General features: G+C 42.4%; 2 protein-coding genes across 2 annotated transcripts; one reads left to right on the forward strand and one right to left on the reverse strand.

Annotated features, from left to right (window-relative positions):
- Positions 1-1,043: 1,043 nt before the first annotated feature.
- Positions 1,044-9,421, reverse strand: LOC129342978 (phospholipase A2 inhibitor NAI-like). The gene is made up of 7 exons (XM_054998935.1): positions 8,826-9,421; positions 7,757-7,871; positions 7,105-7,221; positions 6,568-6,578; positions 6,260-6,395; positions 4,760-4,903; positions 1,044-1,345 (listed from the first exon to the last, which is right to left on the reverse strand). The coding sequence occupies exons 2-7, from the start codon at positions 7,803-7,805 to the stop codon at positions 1,212-1,214; spliced, it is 591 nt and encodes a 196-aa protein (XP_054854910.1). The 5' UTR covers positions 7,806-7,871; positions 8,826-9,421; the 3' UTR covers positions 1,044-1,211.
- Positions 9,422-11,286: 1,865 nt separating this feature from the next.
- LOC129343063 (phospholipase A2 inhibitor gamma subunit B-like) lies at positions 11,287-19,231 on the forward strand. The gene is made up of 6 exons (XM_054999041.1): positions 11,287-11,356; positions 12,689-12,827; positions 14,185-14,301; positions 16,840-16,992; positions 17,647-17,787; positions 19,047-19,231. The coding sequence occupies exons 2-6, from the start codon at positions 12,779-12,781 to the stop codon at positions 19,202-19,204; spliced, it is 618 nt and encodes a 205-aa protein (XP_054855016.1). The 5' UTR covers positions 11,287-11,356; positions 12,689-12,778; the 3' UTR covers positions 19,205-19,231.
- Positions 19,232-19,236: the final 5 nt, after the last annotated feature.

The following is a 19,236-nucleotide window of genomic DNA, read 5'->3' on the forward strand; positions in this document are numbered from 1 at the left end:
TATAACTGAGCTAGAGAAAGCTAGATCTTTTATACCTTAATAAAAGAAGCCACATCCTACAGTTTGCAGGATCTGAGCAAGTCTGTTAATCATGTAAATCCAGACTTGGAATTACGATGGAAGCAGATTTCAATCGAAGCAAATCTAACACACACACACACACACACACACTCATAAACACACTGCATAGGACACACGGTTAAGAGTAAACTCCATCACACACTCTTTGCACTTCTCTGGGATTGTCTGTGGGCTATCGGGCCACAGATTATGAGGCAAACAGATCCTTCTTGTGGCTTTTCCCCAGGATCACCATTTCTTCTGCCTCAGGGTCTCACCACATGAGACAAAACACACTTGAATTACACAGGTAATTCAAGTGTATTTTGTAATTCAAGTGTATTCGAGTGTAATTCGAGTGTAATTCAAGTGTATTTTGTCGCGTGTGGTTTAACCCTCAAGATCTGCTTTCAAGGCTCTCCTTCTGGCCTGTTAAGATAAACCAGGCTGGCACACAGTCTCTGTTAGACATCTGTACTAGCGTACACTCATCTGCACTACTCTAAAGTTCTTTGGCTTTGAGACTTAAAATAACTGGAAAATTCTATCTGGGGGTCAAGCTACAAGTGACAAATGACACTTGAACAGCAAGTGTATTCCTCCCTGTTCACTTGCCCTCCACTCAATCCACTTGCTGTTCAAGTGTCATTTGTCACTTGTAGCTTGGCCCTGAGGCTACTTCTCGTTTGGTGATTTGTCTAGAAGTTCTTTCACTATGAAAAGCATCGTCCCGCATTACAAATTTCTTTCACACCACCTTCATTTCCTGTTTTCTTATTGAGCTTAAATTGAAAGTTGTTTTCTTTCCTGTAAAAAATCCTAAATAAGGGAGACAACCTCTCTTTGGGAATGACAGATTTATTTATTTTATAGGAGTAAGTTCACCCCCTTCTGGCATCAGTAAGTATTGTGCTCCCAGGCCTCAAAAATAAGAATATTTTAGACAGAAATAAAACTTTATAAGAAAGTTATTTTATTTTTAAATAACTGTTTTATTGAATCGAGTTTGAAGAAAGTTGATTGCTGGGGGAGCCAACCACCCTAGAATGATACATTTTCAATGGGGACAATTTCTGGTAAGAAAGGGAGGCCCATTCAGTTGGAAAAGTTTTGATGTGGTACTTAAATTCTGGTATGAATGAATTGTTTGATTATGGAGCTGTGGTGCAGGAAGCCTTAGTCAGCCAAACACTTGATCCTCCAAAGTTCATGAAGCCCGGTTTCAAATATTCGCAAACAACTTCATTAGCACAGCCTTTCAAGGCAACATCCAAGTGAACTCCATCTGTTCAAACAAACAAGATGGCCATCAAAATCAAGCCCTCCATGCCCTGCCATCATTTGCTCACCGCAACCGAAGTTCTCCTGAAGCAAAATTTTGAGGCAAAGTTAGTCAGGGAAAATGTCTGAGGAATGTTAAGGGAGGCGAAATTAATTTTGAGGAGACCAGAAAAAATTCTGCGGCGGGTTGTTTTGTGCAACTTACCATGCCAAGACTGTTCGTTTATTTGTATACTTATTTATGACAGTGTTTAGTCAAGTGTGCCATAGAAATCGTCTGTCTTCCTCCAATACTGTTTGATTATGAAGCTCTTGATTATAAAGTTCTCCATGAACTAGGGAAGTTGAAAAGATCAAGAAACAGGGGATCAAGTAGCATTTTAAGATGAATTTGGAGGCTTCAGCTGTCGAGATCCAGCCAAGAGGTTTCAAGAGAAATTTCAAGAGGACTAGAAACATGTCCAATAGAATTCAATACTATTTCCCTTTTTGTCTGAAACTTATCATTCTGCTCCAAGCACACACCAACCACCCAGCAGTTCTGGCAAAGTATCTGGGTTTATTCTTGTAAGAAAACTGGAGAGAACCAACCAACTTTTTACTGGTGAAAAAGGAAAAAAGAGTCTCCAGCTACCAAAAAGCTTATGCTGGAGATTAGGTACAAAGGTGCAAAGGCAGGAACTGGGTGAGACTGACTGTAAAAACTGGCTGGATCCAACCCTGTGTCCCCTGAAAGTAGTTTCAATAATCTGAATCACAGCAGTAGTTTCAAAGTGATTTTTCCTCCATACTTGAAATGGATTGAGTTTATCAATCTAGAGAGCTTCTGCAGTGTAAAATAATCATCTTTAATTAGGTATCCTCAGGGCTTTTTTCAGCAGGAATGCGGTGGAACGGAGTTCCGGAACCTCTTGAAAATGGTCACATGGCTGGTGGCCCCACCCCCTGATCTCCAGACAGAGCGGAGTTAAGATTGCCCTCTGCATCGCTGAGCAGCACGGAGGGCAATCTAAACTCCCATCTGTCTGGAGATCAGGGGGTGGGGCCACAAGCCATGTGACCATTTTTGCCGAGGGCAATTTAAACTTTAACCCCCCCCCCCTTGTTCCAGCTGTCCCAAAGTGACATCATTGTGCGGTCTTGAGTTCCACCACTGAGTTCCAACACCTGTTTTCCCAGAACGAAAGCCTGGGGTATCCTGGTGTTTGAATGTCCATAGCCTTCCTCCCATCACTCAGCCTCTCAGACTTGCTATGAATGGTAAAGCTGATGTCTTTGATTGTTAGGAATTAGCAAGTATTTAGATTCAGTCATGAAAGAGTTAAACTGTTGTTTGTTACTTAGTTACTGAGCCCTGTGGCACAGAGTGGTAAGCTGTAGTACTGTAGCCCAAGCTCTGCTCACAACCTGAGTTCGATCCTGATGGAAGCTGGGTTCAGGTAGCCAGCTCAAGGTTGACTCAGCCATCCTTCCTTCTGAGGTTGGTAAAATGAGTACCCAGTTTCCTTGGGGTAAAGTGTAGATGACTGGGGAAGGCAATGGCAAACCACCCCATAACAAAAAGTCTGCCAAGAAAACAAGATGCAACATCCCCTCATGGGTTAGTAATGACTCAGTACTTGCACAGGGGACTGCCTTTACCTATGTAACTTAGCTAGAAAACAAAGTTTCTTCGTTTAAGTCTCTAAGCTTAATGAAGTGAATATAGGATTCTGTATTGGACAAACAGTTTATTGGAGGGAGGGCAATTAACTAGAAAGATATACTGAAGTTTATTGCTCTTTGTTAAATCTGCTTTCAGTCTTGTTTCTCTCTCCAAGATGTAGCCAGTTAGCCGTTTCTTATTTTCTCCCAATGTCACCTTTTTATTCTTTATGTAGTAAATTATTTTGTAGAGCTGGAGTGTGTGTTCTCATTATGTCCAATGCACATTTCTGCAGCTCTGTTACTCTGCAACAACTTGAATATATTACCTTTTACTGATACTATGCAATGAATGGAAATAGACATGAATCTCACCCAGGTTCATGTTAAATTCATCCCAAACCATTTCAGATGGGGAGGCTGAATTAAGAAAGGTGGGTATCAGTGTGTAAAGATAAGAGCCAATGAAGTATGGAGAAAGTGTTTGGATATCATGGTAAATCAAGAAGACTTGGCTTGAAATCCCTCTTCTCTCAGAGCCAAGCTACGGATGACAAATTACATGAGGACTGCACGTGAAGGGAGTCACAATGTTAGCCGGGAAGCTGAGTTCTAAAAGTGATAGGAAGGCTTTGTCAATTTCCCCTCTCTACAGAGCCGCAAAGAAGATGGCTGCTCAGAGGGTTTGTTAAGTTCCTCTTTACTTCAACAAGGCTCTGTCAGTTTCACCTCCCCTTCTAGGAAGCAAAGAGGAAATTAACAAACCCTCTGAGGAGCAATCTCAGGCTCTGTAGAGAGGACAAAGCTTTCCAATTTCTTTTAAAACTTAGCTTTCTGGCTAATATTACGATTAGAGATGGGCACGAACCGCATTACGAATGTCAAAAACCCACAAAAATGGCGATCATGCGATCGTGACCAGGCAGATTGTGATCGTCCACGGCCAATGATCCAGCGGTTGGGAGAGGCCTGGATCGTGGTGTTCGGGCTCAATTTGGGAATCCAGACAATCAGGCACTAGCAATCTATTCCCCTGGCAACGGAGCCAGGGGAATGCCTGAGCTCTGTTTGCCCTCCTTCTGCTGCCCTGGAAACCTGAATGGAAGCCCAGCTTTCCTTGATCAGCAGGGCTTCCTTCCAACCACGGAGCAGCAAACAGTTACCAGTTGGGAGAAGACACCCAGGGGAAGGAGGGGGAAGGGGGTGTTCTGTAGCCATGGGCACGCCAATCTCATCCCTGCAAACCCTGATAGGCAGCTCTGATGGCCAAACACAGACCTCCTGTGTTGCTGAACGGGACCTGTGCTTATAAACAGCCATGGGCTCCCAGGCTGGGTTTCACTTTCTGCTAGCAGTGGAGTGGGACAGAGCTCTTGCTTGCCACTTGCTAGCCAGGCCCAGCGGCCGCCGGCATCACCCACCATTCCTGTATCACTGGGAACAGCGGGGCGCCCCTCCACTGTGGCCTCCATGATCCACAGTTCGGTTTGGGAACGGGAGATGTTCGTTGCTGTTCGGTAATTCGGGATTGTGGTCTGCACCGAACCACAATCCCCTGGTTCGGTAATTTTTTTTGCTTCGTGCCCATGTCTAATTACGATTCCCTTCACGTGCAGTCCTCATATAATTCGTCATTTGTAGCTTGGCTCTCACTGTCTCTCAACTGAACCTACCTCCTGGGTTGGTTTTATGAAGAAACTGTTCCTTGATGTACCATGTCGATTCAGTGGTAAAAGAGCAGGACATAATTAATGCAGTGTAAAAATATAATTACAGTTTGTTATGTTCCCAGCTGTTTCGATGCACTTGTTCTGGGATCCCATGCAGGCAACTGGTTGTTCCTGACATTCGGTTGAATACAGTCCCATGCATCCAGGACACTGGAGTCCATTGGGAATGACATCCGGAGGTGGAAGTGCTGCAAACAGAATTAAAAAGTGGAATTTGGCAGGGCTTAATGCAGTACCACTACTCACCAGGGAAAAAACTGGGGTATAAATAGGTAAATATCTAAGCAAGAAGTAGATTTTTACTAGGGACAAAAGAAAGCTGTCAGTTAACACACAAGAAACAGTTATCTGAAAGTTTCACTCACATAATGAACAGTTTCCTTAAATAATACCTCAGTTTAAGTTACCCCTTATGTCTCTAAGAATCCTGCTATGCTCAATGGGGGAAAATATATGTGCCTCTAAGTTTTCCCCTGCAGGAATAAAAGCAGATTTGGGTGGCTTCCTAGCATCTGACCAAGAGGGGAGAAAAGAGTTAATTTTCCTCCCCACTCCCTTCCCCTGCTGTTCTGTTTTTTGATGAAGCAATCAGGCAATGGGTCTGTGCTATAAGGAAATGGTTAAAAGAGATGCTTTGATAAAGGAATAGGGACTGCAGACTATACTACTGTGCACTGTCTGTTGTTTCCATTTATTAGGTCATGTCAAATTACTTGTTTAAGCTCTGTATCAAATTTCTGCATCTATACCCTATTTTGTAGAGTATTGAATATACCAGCTGTTGATTGTATTGACTTCTACCATTTAATTTGCTTTGAGTCTCCACTAGAAAGGCAGACTATAAATAGCATAAATATATATATATATATATTTAAAGGGGGATCATGTAGAATAAACTTGGAAGAAACTGTAACATGCCATTGAGACGTATGTTTTATAAATGCCAATGTAATACATTAAAACAGCCTTTTGGAAAAGCAATTCTAGACAGAGCAAATTGGTACCCTAGATGGGAAAGGTTCATTCACTAGCCAAAACCTGGTTACAGCCCCCATTTTAAGGTAACATCAACAAAGTGCACATCTTGACATCATTGTATGGTGTGTTTCTTCACCTTTTCCAGCCAATAAAATACATATAGGACAATGATGTTGGACCACAGGTTGTATTTTACATAGAATTCTAGGAATAAGAGAGAAAGGTTTCTGGAAGAGTGGAAGCTCTGTGTCTACAATAGCATCTAATTTTGCCAGTAGAAGAACAGGATGCTAGTAACCTTTGGCTATTAATTAATTAATTAACTTCACTTATACCCCGCTTTTCTGTCCAAAGGGAATCCAAAGCAGATTATATCATTCTCCATTTTATCCTCACAACAGCCCTGTGAAGTAGGTTAAGCTGTGTGACTAGCCCAAGTTCACTCAGCAAGTTTCCATGCTAGAGCACAGATTTGAACCTGGGCTTTCCATGTCCTAGCCTGACACGCTAACCACTACTGGCTCAATACAACCATCCACGTTTCTAGATCCACTGAATGTACCTACCTGGAGGGGAAGCTGTTCGACATGAAGCCCCAGTGCAGCAAACCCTTCTCATTCTCACTCGCATCCCATTTCCCAGATTTACCTCAGACAATGGAATTATAACAGTCTTTAGCAATTGTCTTCCAAGTAATTGGAACTGCAAAAAAGAGAAAGGAGAACAAAGGCATTCATTCCACTTGGAGGAACATCAAGGAATCTGGGGTTCTGGTGCCAAATGCCGATAAAAAGCCCTTCCGTATCATTAAGAATGGAAGACTTGTCTTGTTGGTTCTGTCCAAGGTTGTTAATATGTCCTTAGCCCTTGGTACCAGCTGTTTGGCTGAGAGATGGAATAAAAAGTCTTAATTTTAATTTAGCCATTCATTTCAATATTTATAAGCTGCTTTTCTCCCCTAAAAGGGGAAGTTAGATGGGAAAGAAGTGAGAAACCTTAATATCAAACCAGCAATCAGACATGGGAGGACTGGACAACACATTTATTATTGGATATTACCAGGGTTTTTTTTCAGCTGGGACAAGGTGGAATGGAGTTCTGGAACCTCTTGAAAATGGTCACATGGCTGGTGGCCCCACCCCCTGAGCTCCAGACAGAGGGGAGGTTAGATTGCCCTCTGCGCCACTACAGCGGCGCAGAGGGCAATCTCAACTCCCCTCTGTCTGGAGATCGGGGTGGGGCCACCAGCCATGTGACCATTTTCTCCAGGGCAACCCACTGAGTTCCACCACCTCTTTTCCCAGAAAAAAAGCCCTGGATAATACATTCAAGGTGTGTCTCCAGCAACAACTTATAAATCAGACACTTTTTTATAAAAGAAGAAAACCTGAACTTTGAAATTGTCATGTACATTGCAAAATCTCCACATGCTCGACAACACAGGTATCTTCACCAACACTGCAAGTCCTCATGGCCCCTCTACAGGTGGTCCCCAGTCCATTGCAAACCTCACACTTGAGACAGGTGCCTGGAGGTAGAAAGCAAAGGGCATTGGTACCAGTTTGCTCTACTCTTTGTACCACCCTCTGACCCAGATTATGAAGCTTTTGGCATACAAAGCATTTTGCAGCATCCCACAGAACAGAGGTAGGGGCTTGCAGTCTATATGTAGATGGGTGTGGAATGAGAAACCTTAAAATCAAACCAGCAGACAGAGTGGGCAGATTGGGAGAAGCCAAATAAAAAGAACAGATGTGAGGAAATACAGTTACAGGCTTTGCTTTGGTTGGAAATGAGGGCCGAAGGAAGAGATCAATTTCCCCTAAACCTGGCCCCGTTCTCGTACAATCCATTTCAAGGCACATCTCCATCTAGAACTTAAAAATCACTTACAAAAGCTATTTTAACCACTGTCGTGCACTGTGCCAAGGTGATGGATGTATATCAACTGGAAATCCAGGACATCAACTCTAGAAACGGGTAAGGCTATGAGAATGGACCTTCCATGTCTCAAACGAACCTCAACAGGGCAATCCGGCAGGTGGTTCCCAACCTTCCCTTACCTGTAGCTAGAAGAGCTGCAATGAGGCAACAGCACAGAAGAAACTGCATGGTGCACAATGGAAGATGCACAAAACTGTGTCCTAGAGGAGGAAACTGCTGAAGAATGTATTCTGCCTAAAATTATAAAGGAACAACAGAATTAGAAAACCCATTCTTATCAGATTTATTTTTATTTTTACCTGTTAAATATGATTACTAGCATCCAAAGCAGAACGGGGCAATACATAAAATCACAATTGCAACCCCCCCCCTCTGAAATACCAAAACAATTCCTCTGAAATCTCAAAATGAGGTTAACAGAGCAATCCCAAGCACGCATGGGGAGATAACTGGGTTCAAATTCCCATTCAAACTCCAGGTTCATTGAGAAGCTTGCGTGATTTTCTTTCAGCCTGATGTATCTAATATTCGGGGTCTATGAAGGTAAAATGTGGGGAGGGATAATACTGCCTTGTTTTGTGAGGAGAAGGAAAGGCACAATGTATTCCAAATTGTACGGGATATGATTTTCGAGGATAAATTTCAGATGCCGAAGAAGAATTTCAGAGGTCCTGCCTGATAAACCTCTCTCTTTCTCCCACAATCTCTTCACAACAGCCCCCATGAGATAGCTCAGAGCCAAGCTACAAGTGATGCCTGACACAGGTTGGACACGTGTAAGCTTAGCTCAAGTTTTGATGGGAAATGTAGGTGTGCTGGTCTTGCAGCCTGGCTCTTCATTTAATCAAAGTTTACAGAAAACTCCCTCCACATACCCAGCTGAGGGGAAGGGGGCAGCAGTGACCGCCCTACGCCTGCACTCCCCTCCCGACCGCATGTTCTCCCTCCCATAGACTGCCACTCTGTAAACTTCAATTAAATGGAGAGCCAAGCTGCTAGACCAGGACGCCTACATTTCCCATCAAAACTTGAGGGAAGCTGACAAGTGTCCAACCTGTGTCAGGAGTCATTTGTAGCTTGGGTCTCAGGCAGAGGGAAAAAGTGACCATAACAGACCCAGGTCTCCCAGATTCTGGCCCAACACACTAACCCCTACACCACATTGGCTTTCAGTTCAGATATGCTTACCAAGACCTTTGAGCTGCTGCTGCTGAGGAGTTAGCTGATGCACAGTCCGTTCGCCACAGCTTTGGAGTCTCAGTCTATGGATCTTCCTTTTTATACTGTAGTTGAGATATCACCATTACTCAATTTTGTCATCTCTTCCTAGTTTATATCAACAGCCAGTTAGGACATTTGTTCTGTCCTATTTCATAAGGAAAACAAAACCAGTTCTGGGTAGGATCCCATTGTCCTCTTCAAGGAGAGAATGACACAATGGGTCAGTAAAGGGACAGCGGGAGGGGAAATTCCTCACCCTGCTTTGCTTTGGGGACATATCTTAAATCACCACTCCTGCCTTCCTTCATTTAGAAATCTGCTCTAGGGCCACAGGCCTTGGCAATAACCAGTGCTATTGGCAGAAAGCAAGGAACAAAAACTTTTAAAAAATAAAGATATGGAAAACCCCTCCTGAGAAAGTATCACCCATCCTTCATCTTCCCTCAACATCCTTCCAGTTACTTGGCAGGAATGGAACCTTCAAATTCACTTCAAATGTTACCTCAGGCAAAATCTTGAGATAAACACATGCATCTGACCAAGAGAGCTGTGGTTCTCGAAAGCTTATACCTCAATAAAGTTGGTTAGTCTTAAAGGTGCCACTGGACTTTTTACTATTTTGTAACTACAGACTAACATGTCTAACTCCTCTTGAGGTAAACATAGGATTTGTGGGGGAGCCTTCTGAGAAATGTTGCTTGATTGAGGGTGTTTGGCTGGACGGACATTTAAAACATTGGAAATTATATGTTTGGGGGTCTGAGATGCCATCTAAGTGACTTACAAAGTCTATGGTAGATACAACATAACTACAGTCTAACAAACCATATTAAATATAACAGTGCGTTGGAGAGTGGAATTTATTCTCTTGGTATTTGGATTGTGACGTTTTAATATTCCTCTATTACCTTTTTTATTTGAAATCTGTACTTTAATCAACAATTAAACATGTTGCAAATGTAAACCTTTCCTTGCATAGCAGCAGTCTGTTAGTTTTTTCCTCTTTTTTTGCACACACATTCAATTTTTTTAAACTAAAAAAATCATGCGATTAAAAAAAACCCTACCGTCTAACGAACCATATTTAATATAGCCGTGTGTTGGAGAGTGGAATTTCTTTTTCAAAATTCATTCTTTTAACAACTCTAATTAAAATGCAAGGTTGCACAATAACCCAGTAATGATAAAACCAACAAAGGCCTATAAAAATACTGCCTCACTGGGGGAAAAAAATTGAAAGGGTTACTTAAAAGGGTGCAACTGTACTTAGGATTTTATGATTACCAAAGTGTGCCACTGACTGTATGTGTTTTTGAACCACGCAGAATACTTCATCAAACAGAAAGGGGAAATTGTACCTTTGCCTTTGTTTAATCAGGCTTTCCCTTTAGGAGTTAAAGCCAGATGTATATTGGGCCTTATCATTTGCACTAGGTTATGATTAGATATGAGTTATTCTCTCGGTATTTGGATTGTAACATTTTAATATTCTTCTGTTACCTTTTGTATTTGAAACCTGTATTTTAATAAACTTTTATTTAAAAAAAACAGTAAAGCTGATAACAAAAAAGCGTGTTGCAAATGTAAATGTTAATCATTCTTTGCATAGCAGCAATCTGTTAGTCTTTTTTCTTTCTTTGCACACACATTCAATTTTTTTAATTAAAAAATAATGCAATTTTTAAAAAACTACAGTCGAACGAACTACATTTAAGTTTGCCTATCACCATATTAAGTATGACACTTGACTTGGGCTGCTTCCACACACGTTGGATAATCCACTTTCAATACTCTTTAGTGAACATTTGAAACTGATTTTCTATGTGTGGAACAAAAAATCCACTTCAAAAGGATTGTGAAAATGCATTGAAAGTGCATTATTCAATGTGTGTGGAAATGGCCTATATGTTTTTTTGAACCATACAGAATACTTCATCAAACAGAATGGGAAAATAACTAATTTCTGAATGTAACACTTTGTACCAATGACACATTTCCGGTAATGTCAAGGGGTGTGGCATATGCTAATGAGTTATACTAATGAGTTATGCTAATGAATTCCTCCAGCTCTTTTTCTACGAAATGACCCCTGCCTAAAGCAGTATATGAAAAGAATTGGGAGCTTCCTCGGGGTTGGGGGGGGTTGAAAGGATTTGAGGGAAGATAAGGGTTTCTGAGGAAGATTTTTCATATTCTTGGGACTGTGACTCCGTAGCCGGTTTTGGGCAAGGCAAACGTGAATATCTAATAAATGGCCCTGCCACACAGCACAGGATGAAGAGTTTTCTCTCACACTCTCCTTTACTTCCTGCTCAAGGTCAGTGAATTTCCACCCTGAACTGGTTTTATTTCCTTCTTACCATTTTTTGTCTGATAAGACAGCTGGGTGGAGAAAACGATAAGCCAGCCCCATTTTTAAAAGGAAAGGATAAAAAGACGGGTGCATTAGCCATCTTATGGCCTTTAGGAAAGATTGCCATCTCTGCAGCTTCTCAAAGGTAAGCATATTTTTCATAGGCATCTGGAACTTCCCCCCAAAGAATCCCCAGCTATGTAACTGGAATATATACAGGGCTTTTTTTCTGGGAAAAGAGGTGGTGGAACTCAGTGGGTTGCCCTCGGAGAAAATGGTCACATGGTTGCTGGCCCGGCCCCCTGCTCTCCAGACAGAGGGGAGTTTAGATTGCCCTCTGCTCCAAGTGGTGCTTAGGGCAATCTAAACTCCCCTCTGTCTGGAGATCAAGGGGCGGGGCCACCAGCCATGTGACCATTTTCAAGAGGTTCCGGAACTCCATTCCACCACGTTCCTGCTGAAAAAAAGCCCTGAATATATATATTGTTATAATTTGATTTTATTCTTCCTTGGAAGAACTTCGAGTGCATTTCAGTGATGAAGAGAATCAAAAGGTCGACTTACTGTTGTTTGTGGAAAGCAAGCAGAGGTGCCTACTGCTCCCGTTGTCAAGGAGGTTAATACCAAAGAGATTCTAAAAGCCAAAACACACGTTAAGAAATACCTAGGTTCAGCATGTGTTCTCTTACCTCAAGGTTTGCCGGGATCTGTAGGCGTCCTGGAAGCTTAAAGTAGGCGTCCTGGAAGCTTAAAGATCTGTAGGGGTCCTGGAAGCTTAAAGTCCTGAAAGCTTAAAGGATCTGTAAGCGTCCTGGAAGCTTAAAGGCATCCTGGAAGCTTAAAGCTTAAAATACAGGCGCCTGTATTTCCCTTCCCCTTTTTGCTGCTCTGTAAATGCTAAACTTTAAGCTTCCAGGACGCCTACAGATCCCGGTAAACCTTGAGGTAAGAGAACACGTGCTGAACCTAGGTATTTCTTAACGTGTGTTTTGGCTCTAAGTGTCCTTGAGCAACACCAGGCCAAATTTCTCTCAAATGTTTACAAAGAGTTAGCTTGAAGTCAAACCTTCAGACGTATTGTTTGGTCATGTGTCTGATATAAAACTCAGAATGCCTTTGTACTCCACTAAAACAGAATGCGACAAAATTTGCAGTTACATTAAAGGGGAATAGTGATCCGGCCCAAACAGCCAGTGTCAAGTTAAAGTAGTACCAGTCGCCACGCTTCATTTGTAAATTTGTTTGGTTTACAGTGCAGTCCTATTTGCAGAGATGTCAATCTAACCCCTCAAAGTCAATGAGCTTATGCTGGAGTCACTTTATATAGGATTGCGCTGGTGGGGGGGTGCTGCAATTTTGTTTTGTTTTTTAATGTCCATTGCTTTGGTCATTGATACTAATGTAGTGTAGAAAAATGAAGAATAAAGCTAATAAGAATGAGTTCCATGTCTTCTTTTGTGGTTGTTGTCACTTCTAGGTGCCTCCGGCCAGAATAATCGGCCAGAATAAATCCTACAAAGTAGAATCCATTGTAGGACTCAGTTTTGCATAACTTCCACCCTCCAACATGAGGTTTCTCTTGAGCTGTTGCATCATGGGCGCTTTCCTAACTTTAGGTAAGAAGATGTTGCCAACAATGTGAGAGAATAAGTGTCTCTCTACATAAGACATCTGACACGTGAAGAACATATGTCAGGAGATACAAAATTAGCCAGAAGGGTAGTTTAAAAAGACAGAGCTGGCAGCAGGGCAAACACGTTGCTATACACTGGAGCTGTGTGAAGGGGCTGTGCAATGCCAAAAGGGAAATTTCAGGCCATTATAACCACTTCAGGTCCAAGTTTGGCTCTGGAATGCAGCTCCAGCCCATTTCCATTCCTTGCTGCCCTCTGATTGTGATCCTACACAGTTTTAGACTGGAGAGGTGAAATTGACAGTGCCTTTGGGATGGCAAAGATGAAACTGACAAACCCTTTGAGGGCGATCTCCGCCAGCTCCGTCTTTTTCAACTACACTTCCCAGCTAACATTGCATCTCCCAACACTTGACGAACACATGCTGAGACATCTTGTGCAGAGAGACGCTAAGAGAAAGCAAGAAGAACCCACTTAATTAAGAATTCTTAATTGAAATAATTTAAAAATATCACGTAAGAGAATCCCATGAGGAAACCTTTGTTAAACCATACGGGGACTTTTTGAGAGTTTGTGTGCCCGCTATATAAATGAAATATTATGTTTGCAATGCTTGTGTTTCCCATTTGATTTGGATGAAACATGAAAACATGTCATCCCTCATACAAGAACATCCTTATACCTAGTTTCCAGACTTTAGAATAAAGCAGCAGAATAGGAAGCCCTTCTGTTTTCCTGGCATTGTGATCTGTTCCCAGCAATCCACTGGGAGGAGCACAGGGCTTTTTTTCAGCAGGAACATGGTGGAACGGCGTTCTGGCACCTCTTGAAAATGGTCACATGGCCAGTGGCCCCGCCCCCTGATCTCCAGACAGAGAGGGGTTTAGATTGCCCTCTGCGCAGTGCCACAGAGGGCAATCTAACCTCCCTGTCTGGAGATCAGGGGGCGGGGCCACCGGCCATGTGACCATTTTCGCCAAAGGTGATTTAAACTTTAAAAAACTCCCCCCTTGTTCCAGCTGACCCAAAGTGACGTCATTGTGCAGTCCTGAGTTCCACCACTGAGTTCCACCACCTCTTTTCCCAGAAAAAAAGCCCTGGAGGAGCATAAAAAATAATGTGTAAAGAACTCTTCTAAAAAAGGAGTGGATTGCATGATTATCCATAATATAAATTTACAGTGTGAGCTTCTTGAGACAAAGATCTGCTTTTCCGATGTGTTACCCGTAAAGCACCAGGTGTGCTTTTATCCTTACCTTCTGTGCCAAAGAGCAGCAGAAGGGATGGAATTTCTCAAGCAAACTGATACAAATAAATGCCTTCGCTTTTCCTTTTCCAGGCACCTGTCTTGAGTGTGAGGTTTGCAGCAGCTCAGAAGACAACTGTCATGGCCCAATGAAAACTTGCGGGTCTGATGAAAATACTTGCATCGCCAGTGTGATGGAGGTTTCAATACGTACGTGAGAGCCTCAGCTTTCATTAACCCCCCCCCCCCTGCATTTCTAGACCTTACAGATGCTATTGTCTACTTTGATATATTTAGGTTGTGAAACCCCACAAGCTCAAAGTGTGGCAGAATACTATTTTCAGTGGACGGGGCAGATCTTCAGTACTCTGCAAACTTCTGGTCACTCTAAATGTTACTTCTTTTATGAGTTCGGCTTGGAGCTGTCCTGCGCTCTGTGCAGACATACATCACCTTGGGGACTGGCTTCTATTTTTTAAAAAAGCAGCATGCAAATGCACTCAGAAAGCTGCTACTGGAGGAGGAAAAGCTCCTGCCTTTTCTCTGTGCATAAATAGTGCTGGGAAGAGAGTTTTCCCCTTTCTACTGCTTCACATGCTCACAGTGCCTCCATCTAGAGCAGCAGAAATGGGGAAATGTCTCCCCTCCGCACTGTTTTTGCACAGGGAGGAAAGCTTGGGAGAAAGGCGGGAGCTTCTCTCCTCCGGCGGCAGCTTTCTGAATCCATTTGCATGCTTTTCTTTTTATAGAAGCCAATCCCCAAGGTGGCGTGTGTTTGAGCAGAGCACGTGTTGGCTCTGGGCCGAACTTGTAAAAGAAGTAACATGTAGAGTGACTGTTCCTTTCTCATAGCAGTAATGCCTATGCAAATAAATGACCCTGCAAAATAATTACCATGCTGTTGGCGGGTTGCACAGCAATAAGATATATGTTTGCAGAGTAGCAGAGTTTGATAATAGCGCAATGGAAATAAGTAGACAGATTTCTGTGATTCTAGCTCTATAAAAAATACTTTACTACATAATAGGGTAAAAAGGGTACATTTGGTAGGAAAAACAACAAACAGTTTCTAACTGCATCTTGATAGTCTCAACTAGGTCTTGGAGAGAGAAAAGCTTAGACTGCATGGTCTAGTGTAGTAGTAGTAGTGGAGCAGCAGACGACTGAACAAATAGCAATAAAACCTTAGTATATGTTGCTAGCTAATTGCCCCCCAATAAACTGGCTCATCCAATAGACAATCCTGGATTCTCTCATTAAGACTAAAGACACCCACTTTCTCTAGTGGAAACTTCTCTCAAAGCCTAAGTGGTCCTATGCTAACTGACTATATAAACAGAATAACAATTTAACTCTTTCATGACTGAGCATAGGACACTTGCAAAAATTCCAACACATGCTTTTTCAAATTGCTTGGAGAAATTCTCTTTCAGAGATTGACTCTGACAATATGCTTTTTCTTAAGGACATGTCTAGAACCCTGACTGATGTCAGTTTAATTCTCTTTCAGTGGTCATATCACCCTTCAAAGAGTTTGGGAGCTAAGTGCTTAAGGGCTCTTAATCTGACTGCATTTGATAAAATGGTGCAGATTATTTTAGCACAGCCACAGAATCCTTGGGCTAGATCCACCCAGCTTTTTTTGCGGATGAAAAAGAAAGGAGCCTCCACTGACACGCCCCCCCCCAAACCCTCTATGCTGGAGATCACCTTTGTGTACAAAAGATAAATGGGAAGAGGTTGTAGTAAGGAGAGGAATCGGGTGAAATTGACTGAAAAATCTGGCTAGATCCTGATGGAATAAGCAACTCAACATGCCTTCAACACTGGGGGTGCTGCATGTCTATCTGTGTATATTGTAACTCTTGACAGTAAGCTGCTTCTCTTTGTCCATGGTGGGAACACATCCTGATTCCTCCTCTGTCTCTGTGTCTCTTGGGAGATTCTTTCTTCTTCTTCCCTTATGGCCTTATGGACATATTTCTCAGAGCTCCTGCCATGGAGGCCTCATTTGCACACCTGCATGCAGCCTTGATGCCGGATTAGCTGGCTGTTGGTATAGGGGAGTATCTCTTTAGCCTAGGACTCTTTCTTTCTACTCCAAGATATTGCTGTGAATGGAATCCACCCCAATAAACTGGAAGGTCAATCTTTTCTACAATTTCATTGCCTGAGGATTCATTATTGCACGTTGTACCACTCTGCTACAAAATGAAATATAACTATTTCTAATGGATCCAATCCCTGGACCTGATCCATCAAGGCAATTCTGATGTTCATAATGTTTCATTAAAAGATCTGTCCTGCTAGCTTAGGACTGGTGAGAAGGTTTAGGAAAGCTAGGCTCCAGAGACCCTTATGGTACTCCAGTTGGAGTGAATATCCCTTCTGAAAGCATACATGTTATGGTGGTTAGGCTGTTGGGATAGGAAAGGGGGGTGTCCAATTTCAAACATTCACTTAACTATGAAGTTTGTTGGGTGACTTTGAGGGCCAAGCTACACATGACGAATGACACTTGAACAGCAAGTGTATTTCTCCCTGTTCACTTGCCCTCCACTCGATCCACTTGCTGTTCAAGTGTCATTCGTCACTTGTAGCTTGGCCCTCAGCCAGTCACCTTACTCAGCCTAACCTGCATCAAAAGATGTGACAAGGATAAAATGGAGGAAAGGAGCGCTATGTATGCAGTTCTGACCACCTTGGAAAAAGAGCAAGATAAAACATGCATTTTCCTCTTCTATGCAGCCACAGGAACAATAAAGAGCTTCGGCAAGGGCTGTGCCTCATCCAAAATGTGCCACCTTGGCATTGCCGAGATGAATTTTGGGAATGGAAATCGAGTGAGAGTCAACAGAGCTTGTTGCGTTGGGCATTCGTGTAAAACAGCTCCTCTTCCAGGTATGTTTATTCAGGAGGTCTAGAAAGGTGAACGGCTGCAATGATATCCTGAATTTACCATTGCTACTGTTCCAATCTGCATTTTGGTGTTGCTTTTGCCTTCTGTGAACTGAATCCGTAATTCTTTGTTGTACCATTTTCTGTTTCTTCATACCGAGTTTCCTCCAATAATGTATATCTTTTTCAGCATTCTGTGCTAATGAACTCTGCCTTTATCTCCTTTACCGTTGCTACTGTTCCAACCCCCCAATCCATATTTTGGTGTTGCTTTTGCCTTCTGTGAACTGAATCCGTAATTCTGTTTCTTCATACCGAATTTTCATTTTTTGTTTCTTCATACCGAATTTTCATTTTCTGTTTCTTCATACCGAATTTCCTCCAATAATGTATGTATTTTTCAGCATTTTGTGCTAATGAACTCCGCCTTTATCTTCTCTATCTTCTCTGTTTCTGTGTCTCCGTACCTTATAAAAGGTGACCAGTGAGGACTTGAGAGAGAGAGGAAATTCCATTCCGTCTCACCAGCCCCAATTCAAGGATACTTTCTTCAGATTTTTTTCTTGTGTTCCACAATTGAAATGTAGCATTAAAAAAGGTTCGTGGTTGAACACTGGAGAAAAAAAGTGCTGTCAAACCTTCTCCTTTTGTTCGCAGTGCTGCCACCAGTAGATACCAAACCCAATGGACTGAAGTGTCCTGGATGCTTTGGGGTTTCAACGGAATGTCATGAAACAGAAATGGCTTGCACTGGATCCGAGACCAAATGCATGGACATGGCCGGGAAACTGACAATGTGTAATTTGATTTTTTAAAAATAATTCATATTCCTAGCTTCTTCTTCCTCCCATGAAGTGATCCTTACGGGCAGACAACATTCTGTGGGGTTGGGCTGGGCTTAATGAGAATTATGTACTCTAGGATGCCAAAGGACTTTTCATGGCTGGGGGTGGATTTCAAGGGCCGTTTCCACACTACTTACCTTCTTCTGGAACGTGGAAGATAGTGTCTTCTTACACGAGTTTTGCACGACGTCACACAAAACTCGCACAAGAAGACTCTACCATGTTTTTTATGACATTCCATGGCGTTCCGGATGTAGGCAACACCTCACACTCTTCTCTCTCTCTCTTTACTTCATACTGCTTCTTAACTTAATAGTTTTAAGCTGACTGTCAGCATGTAAAAAATTAGGCCATATTTAAACAGCTGTGAAACAGACAAGCAATCACAATCACAAATTTCGTATCTGAAAGAGTGATAGGTCTACTATTATCTTCTAATAAAAGAGGTGATGTCTCTGTATGATCTATATATTTTGGAACAAAGGAAAAATTAAAAGAGCCCCCACTGTCCTGGCTTTCGTAAATGATGCAAAACCGAACAATTGAAAAAGGCTTTTTACTCAAATGAGAGGGCTGTATTGTAGGGATGGGGTCTCAGAGGCTACCACATTCTGAAATAGGTAATTGTACAATGGGAGATATATTCTCATGAGAAAATAACTCAGGAAAGAACATCTTAGGAAGGCCCATTCCTGGACATTATGGATGGAGCTGGAAAGTTGAAATGTGGGGAATAGTTGTGCACACACTTGTGATTGATAAATATTCTCTAGAGTGTGTGTTTATGCCCTCAAGTCATAGCTGTCTTATGGTGACCCCCCTGGTGGGGTTTTCATGGCAAGAGACTATCAGAGGTGGTTTGCCATTGCCTACCTCTGCAGTCCTGGTCTTCGCTGGAGGTCTCCCATCCCATTATAACCAAGGCCAACCCTGCTTAGCTTCTGAGATCTGACAAGATCTGCATTCTCTTGAGCAGAATCCTCCAAATTTGACTAACAGTACTGGGTCCTGTTTTCAATTTGTCCCAGTAGCACGAATATACAAAAAGTGTTTCTAGTCTTCTCAAAGCTGTTTGATTCTCTCAAAATTCCCATGAGAATCCAAGCTGGCTTCAAAAATTCACTTAAGGGGAACTTGGGTGGTAATTCTAATGAGAGGGAGGTAAGGTAACTATTGTACATTTGATTCTAACTACCATCTTGGTTCTTTTAGCAGGTCCAATGAACCTGGATGTTGCCTTGAAGGGCTGTGCTAATCAGCTAGTTTGTTCCCATTTAAAACTGGGACACTTCACCTTATCAGGATCAAGTGCAGACCTGACGAAAGCTGCTTGCACCCCAGCCTCCAAGGCAGCCAAAAAATCTCCGTGACTGGCCGGCTGGGACTCTCTACCTCATTTGAC

This window comes from Eublepharis macularius, chromosome 15 (genome assembly GCF_028583425.1).
Source record: "Eublepharis macularius isolate TG4126 chromosome 15, MPM_Emac_v1.0, whole genome shotgun sequence".
In the NCBI taxonomy this organism is placed as follows: domain Eukaryota; kingdom Metazoa; phylum Chordata; class Lepidosauria; order Squamata; family Eublepharidae; genus Eublepharis; species Eublepharis macularius.

What these genes read in the sequence shown, in the direction of transcription:
- LOC129342978 (XM_054998935.1), bottom strand. Translation starts at nt 7,805, where the DNA reads ATGCAGTTTCTTCTGTGCTGTTGCCTCATTGCAGCTCTTCTAGCTACA. An exon ending in TGCAGCTCTTCTAGCTACAG is followed by an intron (nt 7,222 to 7,756) that starts GTAAGGGAAGGT and finishes TTCTACCTCCAG; the next exon opens with GCACCTGTCTCAAGTGTGAG. An exon ending in AGCTGGGAACATAACAAACT is followed by an intron (nt 1,346 to 4,759) that starts GTAATTATATTT and finishes TTGTTTGAACAG; the next exon opens with ATGGAGTTCACTTGGATGTT.
- LOC129343063 (XM_054999041.1), top strand. Translation starts at nt 12,779, where the DNA reads ATGAGGTTTCTCTTGAGCTGTTGCATCATGGGCGCTTTCCTAACTTTA. An exon ending in GGGCGCTTTCCTAACTTTAG is followed by an intron (nt 12,828 to 14,184) that starts GTAAGAAGATGT and finishes TTCCTTTTCCAG; the next exon opens with GCACCTGTCTTGAGTGTGAG. An exon ending in TGTGATGGAGGTTTCAATAC is followed by an intron (nt 14,302 to 16,839) that starts GTACGTGAGAGC and finishes TCTTCTATGCAG; the next exon opens with CCACAGGAACAATAAAGAGC.